Below are 12,252 nucleotides of genomic sequence, written 5' to 3'. Positions count from 1 at the left end.
CCCAATCATATCTCTTACTAGGCCCAGCTCTCCCCCTCTGTGTCTGGGCTGGCCCAATCACATCTCTTACTAGGCATCTCTACACATGGCAGCAGTGTAGAAGTGAGTCACTAAACTAATAACCATAACAGCACAAATAATTGACAAAAATATAAATATACAGTATTTACCCGAACGAGAAAAGGAGACAATTTGATGGTTAAAACTGAATAATGACATCACAAGAGTCTAATCCTAATGTTAATTTAAAATGTCTCTAAAAATGCCTCTAAATCTGGCTTCAAATGGCAAAACATAAAAAAAGGCCTTGGGCCTGAGAATGTGGGCCTGTACAAAATGTGTCCCCTCCACCTTTGAAATCAAAGCTACAAAATAACTAAAATTGTCCGATGAAGTATAACAAATATTTGGCTCAAGTAGCTCTTGTCTGTTTGGTTAAAAAAAATGAATTGCCAACATTGGGCTGTGAAAGAGGGAGACCCCCCCCCATAGCCTAACTACATCAAAAATTAATATAATAAATACAAGGATGTAAAGTAAATCACTTTTAAATTAGTCTTAAATTCATCTCACAGTAAAATTATGATCAAATTAAATTAAACAATCATACAAAATGTACAAAAGATGTGATCAAAAGTCAGCATCTAAAATTTACATCACAAAAAATGAAAAACAAATGTTCTTGGCGACTAGCATGGCCTTGCTGACTGACTTATCAGCCTCCGACACACCTCTCAATGAGGATCGTGATGTTAGCAGTTCCAGTTCCCCTCTGTGCTGCACTGCTTGTTTGTGTTTGGCTGCATGTTTAACATTAGCATGTTTGTTTGCTAACATCATTTCCCCCACTGTATTCTACGCCAAAGCCGGCCCGCCGGGCCCGACATAGCTTGTAAAACACATGTATGCTGATGTGGGTAGCGGTTAGAAACGCAAAGGTCTCGCACCAAATGGACTGCGATTTTGTAGCCTATCTATTATATGAAACAGGTCTTCTGGGGACCTGTTTAATCCATTTCCAGTGGTAAAGCGAGCAGAGCCCTTTGACTGAGAGCGCCTCAACCAAGAGCTGCTTGAGTGTGTCACTCGTCACTGCCTCTGGCTGGGTTGGGTTGCCAGGTCCACGACACATATCCTACAAATTAGGAGATTAGCGGGAGAAATGACCAAGAGGGAGCACAGCGGGAGAAAGGGTTAAAAATTGGGCGACTCTCGCCTAAATCAGGAGTGTTGGCAGGTATGGAATTTAACCATGGCAATTCTTAGTGATTTTTCTTGAGCTCATCCATAAGAAATCTTTCCAGTTTTTCAAGTGTATCTTTGAAGATCTCTTTCTTTCCACTAGTATTGAGTGACTTATAGAGTTCCCTCATCTGCTCCTGAGTGGTCGATTTGGATCTGACATGATCATAACATTCTTGATCGATGACATTCTCAGTCAGGAGCTCATCCAGGATCGATGGCACCTTCCTGACTCCCTCGATCAGCTTGCTCCGGTGTTTATCCACAAAGTGCATCCCTGAGGAGAAAGCCAGTGAAAAGGTGTTTATCCACAAAGTGCATCCCTGAGGAGAAAGCCAGTGAAAAGGTGTTTATCCACAAAGTGCATTCCTGAGGAGAAAGGCAGTGAAAAGATATTTGAGTTCGTATCAGGCTGTAGTGAACTTGAATCAAGCTATGTTACTTTTGAGGCAAAATCTTTGCTAAATCCGTGTGTCCTGGTGGCACACCTAGCACGCGTAAGACGAAGGCTCGATCCTTCGTGCGGCCTTTGCCGCATGTCATCCCCTCTCTCTCCCCGCGTTTCCTGTCTGCCTACTGTCCTACCTAAATAAAGAGAAAAATGCCCCAAAAATAATCTAAAAAGAAAAAAAGAAAAAAAATCTTTGCTAAATCCTAAAATGTAAAAACGTATAATTTAAGTTCATAATGGAGATATTGTGGGATCTCTGTATAAAAGTGGCTAATGTGACCAAGCGAGCCTGCTTGGCCCCTCGGTTTCACCTGAGTAGATGATGACATGACTTTTCAAGTGAACTGTCCCTTCAAGTCTGCACAGTTTGAAATCTCACATTTCAACCTCCTTTCTCAACATATTGTAGCCTACAATTGTGTGATACGAAGATAAATGAGGTTTGCTTGGCACTTCACGCTTAAGAGAACATCATTTTCTTCATGTTTTTTTTTTAAGTATAAGGTTTGACTACTTGATGTTATAGTGTTGCTAACGTCCTTTCAGTTGAAACTGCTACAAATGATTGCTTGTAACAACTTTTAGTAGCCACTTCGTGAGCTCACCTGGTCTTGCATCCTCAGGAACAGATGAGGGACCTGCCACTGCTCCAGTCTCTGTGGCTCTTTCTGAAACTGAGGTCATGTGGTTCATGTTAAACTTTGCTAGGTCATGTTGATAGGTATAATGGGATATGACATTGCATGATGCAGATTGATTTATCATACAGATTAATTTCTCTTATACAATGCAATTATGCTCTTAGCTAGAGTCCTGGCTGATATATTGGTATCGATAAGTCGACCGACACCACACAACAAAATAAAAGGCCAGAACACACACACAGACCTTCAAAATAAAAGCCCTAAAACAGCGGGTGCCCAATACGTCAATCACGATCGACCGGTCGATCGCAAAGGTCGAATTTTTGTGAATGGCGGGGTGAAGGGTGCCATTCACAAAAATTCATTCATACAAATATTTTCCCTCCACATTTTCTCCGTCCTCCCAAGGCATCTGACACTTGATTGAGATAAAGATCGACCAGTCTGCTTCTGTTGAGAGCTGTGTTATATTAGGTTACCATGACAACTAACACTGCTTTGCATCCTGGGACTTTTTTTCACTCTCAACCGATTTATTCAGACAATTTTAATTTAGTTATGACATTAATTACTTAAGACTTTACCTGTCAGATCAAGGTCATATTTCCAGACTTCTTCTTCTGCATCTTGGACCATCAGAGCCACTAACTCTGCACTTGTATCCAGGAGAATCTCAAATGTTGGGTGGTAATTTGGTCCAAAATTGACAAAGAATGGTTTGGAACGCTGAAAAACAGATGAAATGTCTGTTGTTGTTGTTGTTGTTGTTGTTGTTTCAAAAAAATATGTTGATATAATAATGTTTGTTTTACATCTAATGAATCCATTATTCAAGATGCAGACCTTTTCAAAGTTACCAAAAGAAACACATATCATAAATCTGCATAATAATATCTGCATGTTACAGCACTAACAGAGACATTTTACAGGAAGATGTATTTGACATACTCACCTTAGGCTGTATTTTATACTCCGGATGACAGAGGAGACTGTATGTTTGGCCTTTGGTGAGAAGACAGTCGGAAACCGTCGGCATATACTCATCATTGTTATGTTGCCCTTTCACCTTCAATGATATCAGAACATTTGGATTTGAGAGATTATGATCATATACAGACAATGGTTTCACACTGCTGTTCATGAGGACATTCTTCTGGACAGTTTTAGATGTTTAGATATATCACCATATCATGGCAGCTGTCCATATCCATATCAACCAATAATAATAATAATAATAATAACTAGAAATATTGTGTGCTGCGCACGCTCGGTTTCTAGGATGGAAACTCTGGTACAATACTACTATAGAGAACCGCAGGCATGGGTCCGGAAGTATACACTTCCGTGTTCGTCAGGGAAAAAGTGAATGGGGAATTTTAGAATGAGGATTTAACTTAAATGCATAAAATAAGGTCTGTGGTTAACATAGGTTTATGGGAACGCAAATTTGGGTTCACCATGATAATCTTCACAAACGTGATTAACTTTTATGACTTTTGGAACGTAAATGTGTTTTTTTAAACACGATCTTTAGAAAATGCTTCAAACGGCATAAAAGGTATTCACATTTGTGAAGATTATCCTGCTGAACCCAAATTTGCATTCCCATAACCTTTTGTGAACCACAGACCGTATTTTATGCATTTAAATGAAATCCCTATTCTAAAACCCCATAGACCTTTCCACTGATGAACCAAAATGGCGCGATTTCTGGATAAGCCTACAAAAATACGTCATCCCTGCGGTACTCTATTCACCTGCTCACTTTTTCTCTTCCTTGTCAGACGCAATTGTATTAGTTCTTCAGCGTTAGCCGGCCGGTTGCATTGTAAACATCGATAAACTGTAAACTATGAATGAAGTTTGGCAACCTTCAGCAGCTACACTGCGGCGAGTATGGCGAACTTCAGTTACATGCTCATAGCGTTACTGCTGCGAGGAGCCGATAGCTATGCTGACCGGGTGGTCGGCATAAAGTTAGTTACAATTAAGCACGTCGACAGTTTTTTCTCACTGCCAGCTGGGTTGGTGGGAACTGGGAAGGTCGCAGGAGAGGGTCAGAGGAGGATCGTGTTTTACAGAATGTAGAGAAACAGTGGATGGATAAATCCAGAAGGAGGCGGTAATGCAACATAAAGGATGTCAATTGCCATAAAACACCACAGAAGAACTGTGAGTATGTTCTACCCCCCTCCCCCATCTATTAACTCATTGAGTGCCAATGACGACTAAAGTCGTCAATTCAAATAGTAACGTAGAGTGCCAATGACGACTAAAGTCGTCAATTGCGTTTTTTGACGGTGGGACGTGGATCAAAGCCTGATGCATCTCCTGTAAAAATATGGGGGATGTTGAAGGTGTATAAGCTATTTTACGGACCCATTAGGTGGCGACAGTGCTCTCCAGATTAGAGAAAGGTGTGGAAAAAAACAGAGAAGAAGCCGTGGGCACACGGAAACCGATGCATGCTGTAACGTTAGCTGTGCCTGTGAACAGCAGCCAATCTGCTCCCACAATTGAGCCTTTGTGTCTGTTGCGATAGCCCCTCCACATGATTAGTTGCCAGAAAAGGAGCACCAGCGTCTTTCTGAAAAGATAAATTATTCTCAGCTGGAAGCCGGCGACAAAAACGGCCGAGTGCTGTGAAAATAGGCTGGGTGCAGCCAGCGCACTTTGAAACGTGCAGCGGAAAATTCAGAGCAGAGAGCCACCAGAGACACTCCCACGGAGGAGGGGTTTGCAGTTGAGGGGGGTGGGGCACGCAGGGCACAACACCGACCCAGACAGCAGGCTCGATGGACAGATTGGCAAACACAAGCTAGAATATCTGATGCCCACCAGCAGTAAATCAAGACCAGCAAGAAGGTGTAGGGTCTGCGCATGCAGGGGCCAGCGCTGCTGGTTGCAGCTAAAAAATATTATTTTGCCATCAAAATTCCTTTGTTTTATTGAAGGAAATTATTTTTGAGGTGTCACTACATCAGAAAATATTAGCTTCAGAGTCAGTGATGTGCTTGAAATGCTTCATTTCACAAAAGGCTCATTATCTCAGCTTCTAGTTTGAAACGTCTGTTTTTGCTGAAACCAACCTATATTCTACTGCTGATAACTAAAGAACGGAAAATGATATCAATAAACTTTTTTTTGCTGATGATACAAGATAGTCTCATCGTTCTTTGGGCGTGTTCTGTGTTTACATAGTAATATCACACAATATTCTGTGGGTCTTGAGAAATCACTGAAAACGCTCTGAAAGGGCTGGCACTGGGAGCATCCGTTTTCCAAAAGTGGCTGGCACTCAATGAGTTAACATTTCTGAGTTCATCCTTATTGCCTGATTTTGGATAGCTTCTGGGTTCTCCACCAAGCATTCAAAGCATCCCTAAATTTGTTTTTGATAGTATTCCTTCAAATAGCCATTAACAGTTTAATTGAAGTTAACTGAACATCAGTTTTGACCTATACCAAGTTTGGGAACTATTAGGTCTTATGGTTTCTGAGCTACAGCTGTTTTTATGCAAAAAAAAAAGAAATCCCATTCAAGTGAATGGGGGGAAAAATGGCACGTAATCGCGAATATCGCGAAAACTCTGCACCAGATCTCTTATCAAAGCAGATGCGCAGCATTCTTCAATGAGCTGCACCTTTTGATGTCTATGTAGTGTGAAGACTGTAGGAGAAATGGCGCACACAGCTTTTGGCTGGAATAAAATCTAAGAATAAAAATAAAATATAATACGGTAATAAAGATAAGTATGAGAAACACTAAGATTGTGCTTGCAACAAACACAATAGCTTAATAAACAGCGTTACCTCCGGAACAGGAACGTTGATTGGCAGCAGAAACACGTTGAGTTTTCGTCTCTGCCTTCTGTCTGGTCGTCGGAGGAACAGTAGAACTTGGCCATTGATTGGCTTGTTGAAAGTTAGCAATGACTTAATGTTATCCCACACTAGGCCAAAGATAGAGAGGTGGGGGACGTTCACAACCACATGAGTTTCTGTGATCTCCAGTGGCTGGAGAATGCTCATTCCATCATCAGTGATATGGACAACAGACAGGATTTGACTTTCAGGAAGTGGTGCTGTGGAAACACAGACATCCAAGATTTAGTTTCACTGGTGTCAAACCCATTAACATTTCATGTCATATCATGTCAGTAACTCTGACTTTTCCATTCAAAATAAATTATGTTCAACAATAATCAATACATAATCAATATTAAATAGGGGTGTCACAATATATCGTCCCACGAAATTTCGCGATAGTAAAACGTCACGATATGTATCGTTGAGATGAAATCTCATATCGTGAAAAAAAAAAAAAAAAAAAAAAAACCTTTTTTTTTTTTTTTTTTTTTTAAGTAGACAAAGAAACGTCTTTGTTTGTTGAAGTTCAATGTGTGGAAAGTAGTTCAGTTGAACAAGTCTCTGAAGAGACACATGAGAAGTTATACAGGAGAGAAACCATTCAATTGAGTTTCTGGCAAAACTGTTTACTTGACAGGAAAAACTGAAGATGCATAAAAAATAGACTAAGAAAAGTCTTGTTGTTTGAGTTTGAAGAAAAACTGAAGATGCATAATGAGAATTTATACTGCTGAGAAACCTTTTAGTTCAAAGTAAATCTAAGTGACGGTGTAACTCATTCTATTTCAAGATAAGCCTTATCTCCAATCTCATGTTTTTTCTAGTTGTTATTGTAATAACAATTTCCCACAACAGCATGTTTTGTATTTGTGCATTTCAAATAAAATACTACTTTTCCAGTCATATATTGTCATTATTCAAGTTTAAAAAAATATTGTTAAAATCGTATCGTATCGTATCGTTATCGTGAACCCAGTATCGTGATACGTATCGTATCGTGAACTGAGTGTATCGTGACACCCCTAATATTAAATGATGTGCCTACCAGGGCTAGTCTCACAGTGTGGGAAGTGGAGCTGACGGACAGAGCCCTGAGGACACTGGATGCTGAACAGAGGGCCTGCAGGCGTCTTGCCAGCTGATTGGATGAGGCTCTCATCCCATTGGACAGTCCTGTAGAGCACCTCCCCCTCCTGAGCCATAGTAAACACCAGACCAGTCAAAGTACACTGGAACACACCTGGACCAGGGGACTGGAACCTGTGTAGGAGACATAATGGTTACTGTACTGTACATTATTGAGAATGAGGGGTCACTGTAGGATCTTAGAGTGCTCTGAAATAAAAAGCTGTGACCCTCCCTCTGACCAAAATATATTTTTCCTTGACCTTCCCCAAGTGATTGGGGGGATGATTCACCCTCCCCCAACAGACGTTTTGTGTATCATTGCCTTCTATAGATGTTGGAAGGACTGTACCGCACGCCCGCACCCCCTTCTTCCGCCGCTCCCAGCTTCCCTGTACCTGTGCATAAAACACACGGCCTTACCATGATCGCCTTACCCAAGCTTTTTAGCCATCGAAGCCTTTCAGCCTGGGACAACGTTTGGAAATGTGACATCAGAAATCTCCATAGAGTAACTTATAGACGAGACTACACAGTGCAAGGATAATTCTGAGAGCATTTCTAAATAGTTGGATGTGATTTCTTCGCATTTAGCACTAGACAGAATCGCAATAATTTACAACAGCTGTTTTAGTCAATTCCATTTCTATAAAAAGTATGTAATAATAGGTGTGGGCTACAGGGGTTTTCCTGCATAGAGAAACTCTGAGTAAAATTATGTTCTGCAAAATGTAGGACTGCTCTGACTTGAATAAAAGGTGGCCTGATCCAGAAAAACAGTTATGACATTTACCCTTTGAAGGGCCCCTCCAGTCAGTTTTTCTACATGGATAACGATTGGCGATCTATGAAAACGTTCTAATACTAACTTACATACTTATGCCTGATACCCCTCCAGGGGTATAGGCCGTTGACAAGGGACTTCCAGACTTCTCTGTCATTTACGTTATTTTCTATCTGTTGCATTTTCTTGATGTCTGCTTGGAGATCCCGTCGCCAGGTGTTCCTTGGCTGGCCTCTTTTCCTCTTTCCTTGTGGATTCCACGTCAGAGCTTGTCTGGTGGTGTTTGACACTGGTTTTCGTAGTGTGTGCCCGATCCATCTCCATCATCTTCTTCCAATTTCGTCTGCTGCTGGTAGTTGTTTTGTCTTCGTCCACAGATCGTTGTTGCTGATCTTGTCTGGCCAGTGGATATTAAGAATTCTTCTAAGGCATTTGTTGATGAAGGTTTGTACTTTATGAATTGTGTTTTTTGTCATTCTCCAGGTCTCGGTGCCATGAAGCATCACTGATTTTACATTGGAGTTGAAAATCCTCATTTTTGTTTGTTGCTGTATCACTCTAGAGCACCATATGTTCTTAAGCTGTAAAAATTATGTCCTTGCCTTGCCTATTCTTGCATTGACATCTGCTTCTGTACCTCCTTGTTTGTCGATGATGCTCCCCAAGTAGGTAAATTAATCTACTTCTTCTGCTGTCTTCAAGAGTGATTGCTTCAGCACTGATTGCATTCATCCTCATGTTCTTCATCTTTCCCTGGTGGATGTTGTCTGGTGATGTCTCATGGCTTTTCTTATGACTGCTACACCGATGACACTCAGCTCCCCCCCCTCAGACACCCAAATCGAGGCATGCATCTCTGCATGCCTCAAAGACATCAGTGACTGGATGTCTGCCCACCACCTCAAGCTCAATCTTGGTAAGACAGAGCTACTCCTCCTCCCAGGGAAAGACTGCCCTCTCACAGACCTCTCCATCTCCATTGACAACACCACTGTGCTTCCCTCCCAAACAGCTAAGAACCTTGGGGTGATCCTGTCTTGCTCAGCCTACATCGCAGCAACAGCACGCTCCTGTAGGGTCTCCCTGTACAACATCCGCAAAATCCGTCCGAGGGAAGCGACACAACTCCTGGTCCAGTCACTTATCATCTCCCACCTGGACTACTGCACCGTGCTTCTGGCCGGCCTACCTGACTCTGACATCCGACCGCTTCAGCTCATTCAGAATGCTGCAGCCCGTCTGGTATTCAACCAACCCAAATTCTCTCATGTCACTCCTCTCTTCCGGGACCTTCACTGGCTTCCCATCTCAGCGCACATCAACTTCAAGTCACTGGTACTGGCCTACAGGGCAGTACACCAGACAGCACCTCTGTACCTACAATCCATGGTCAGGCTCCAAACCTCTCACCGCTCCCTCCGCTCCTCCACCTGTGCAGGGGCCTTCTTGAACTAACATCTCTCACTCTCTTTAATAAATACCACTCCATTCCTTCAGGAAGTTGTAGCTGTAATAGATAGTGTTGGATAGTTGATTTCTCTATTGTTGACAAAAATGTGTTATTGTAAGTTGCTTTGGATAAAAGTGTCTGCCAAATGACATAATGTAATGTAATGTTAAGTCCTACTTGTGAGGAGGTACAGGTCTTGTTCTGCATCTGATGGTGGCTGTGTGACAGTAGTGTCAGGTCATCTGCAAAGTCCAGATCGTCCAGTTGTGTCCATATAGTCCACTGGATTCCGTTCTTTCTTTGTTTGGTTGTTTTTCTCATTACCAAGTCAATGGCTAATAGGAACAAGAATGGGGATAATAGGCAGCCCTGTCTCACCCCAGTCTTGATCTCGAAACGGTTGGTAACCTGTCCTTCATGTATTACTCTACAGGTCATTCCAGTGTAACTATTTTTGATGAGGTTCACTAGCTTAGTGGGCACTCCATGATGTCTCCAGAGCTTCCAAAGGGTCTCCCTATTCACACTGTTGAATGCTTTTTCATAGTCGACAAAGTTGACATGCAGTGAGGAAGAGTATTGTAATGATTGCTCGATGATGATGCGAAGAGTGCCAATCTGGTCGACCAGGGCCGGCCTGCCCTATATGCGAACCAAGCGGCTGCCTAGAGCCCCGGGAGTTGGGGGGCCCCCCAATTTTTTTTTTTTTTTTTTTTTTTTTTTTAATAAACATAGGCTATAATATTATAGGCTGTGTGTGGTAGTTAAAACATAGGTTGACGTTTATTTATGTTTGTAGTTTAAACAAAAACATAAATACTGTAGGCTACATACACAACAAAAGGCTGTTATTTACCTTTTGTCGCCACCTGGTGAGTAAATATATATGTAACTAAAACCATTAAAATTGACAAGCGGTCCTGCATGTATCTACCGGTCCTTGGCACAAAAAAGGTTGGGAACCCCTGGTTTAACTGACCTGGCAACCCCTATGGCTGCTGGGTTCTACACGCTTGCTTGACACTGATAGGGCTACAAACGAGCGTCATTGTCATGTTTGTTTGTTTTAAATATTCTTCTAAATATGGCTAAAAGTCCAAAAACGTCAAATTTTCTACGGCGCTGCCCTAGCGGGCAGCACCGAGAGTCCCCTCCTTACAGCACCCCTAATTAAAAGTACTTCCAGCGCGGATGCCCCCAAACCCCCGCCCCTGGGAGGGGGCCCCTGATCTATATCCTGCTTAGGGCCCCCAGATGGCTAGGGCTGGCCCTGTGGTCGACACAGGAATGGTTCTTCCTAAATCCTGCTTGTTGGTCTCTTAGCTGTTGGTCAACTGCATCCTTTGCAACCCTTTCCGTTCTTTAGTTTCTGTACGGCCTTATCTCCAGGAAAAAGACACCTAGCCTCAGACCTAACATTAACCTTATAAGCATAAGCATAAGCATTAGCCGCGAGCTAACGTTAGCTGTTTGTCACCAAGTCTGTTTATTGTCTAGCTAACGTTACGTTCAGCAACTACCAGGAGTTCAGGGGTGTAGTGCTGTGAGCGCAGGGGAGCAAAGCTCCCACACTTTTTCTCCAAGAGTTTGTTTTTACAATAGTAAAATAGGGGGTAGTTGTTCGTCATATAGGCGGGCTCCCCCAGTTCTCCAGATACCACTACACACCTGCAGGAGTTGTTTATACCTTTCATATTGCCATACTTGGTAACCATTTTATAAAAACAATAGCTCACTTCAGGCTGTGATATATACTTATTTTACCACACCTAAGGGTGTTTTGCCTGATGCTGTAGGTGCGGCGTCAGGTGAAGCACCCTTAGGTGTGGTATAATAAGCATATATCACGGCCTGTCATGAGCTATAGCTTAAATATATACATACATATGATACATAATGGCGACATTGCCAGGTCGCCATTCTAAATAAGAATGTGTTCTTAACTCATTCTCTGCCAAAGACGTACCCGGACGTACTTTTAACAATGGCGTTCTGTGCCAAAGACGTACTCGGACGTACTTTCATGTTTTGGCTGTTTACATTACATCAGACACTTTCCCAGCCTGTGACATTGTTTCAAGTCAAACTGATAAAAGGAACCCGCTAGTTTAGTATTTATGGGTGGAGCCTGTGGTCGAAACAGAGTCCGACCCAGTCGTTCTCGGATGGCGACGATGGCGAGGAAGATCACACACACAACATTCGAATATAATTGTCACGCATTGTTTATAACTTATGCCGCCGGCATGACTCGCTTCACGTTTCCTCTTGCCAGCTCTCCCTCTCAAGGGAGAGCCCTGTCACACTCAAGGGAGGGGGAATCACATGGATACGTCAAACGCGTCAAACCGCGTCACACACCCGTCCCCAGCAACCAAGGCGAAACATGTGTCACATAAACATTTCAAAGTTTACAGCACTAACGTAGCTATTGTGTGATCTTCTGTGCTAACGTTAGTTATGAGAGGTAACGTGACAGCAGGTAACGTTACAGCACTCGTTATTCCTGTGTGTGTGTGTGTGTGTGTGTGTGTGTGTGTGTGTGTGTGTGTGTGAGAGTGTGAGAGAGAGAGAGAGAGAGAGTGTGTGAGTGTGACCACATAAGGGTTCGTTCCATTTGTTTATGCTTTTATCAAGCTAAGACCGACACAGCTCCCTCAAATACATTCTCTTATTTTTTATTTAT

General features: G+C 42.4%; 1 protein-coding gene across 1 annotated transcript in view; it reads right to left on the bottom strand.

Annotated features, from left to right (window-relative positions):
• Positions 1-1,262: 1,262 nt before the first annotated feature.
• The window catches only part of LOC310782209 (uncharacterized protein), a gene marked incomplete at both ends in the record, with an annotated part of 117,053 nt that continues 106,063 nt past the window's right edge, over positions 1,263-12,252 (bottom strand). Inside the window, 2 exons of the mRNA XM_083642891.1 lie at positions 1,263-1,519; positions 7,253-7,447. Coding sequence (XP_083499017.1) covers positions 1,263-1,519; positions 7,253-7,447 — 452 coding nt within the window. The remainder of the gene's footprint in view (positions 1,520-7,252; positions 7,448-12,252) is intronic.

Source organism: Poromitra crassiceps, assembly GCF_964638095.1.
Source record: "Poromitra crassiceps genome assembly, chromosome: 9".
NCBI lineage: Eukaryota > Metazoa > Chordata > Actinopteri > Beryciformes > Melamphaidae > Poromitra > Poromitra crassiceps.
This window is presented reverse-complemented; position numbering and strand designations above follow the sequence as displayed.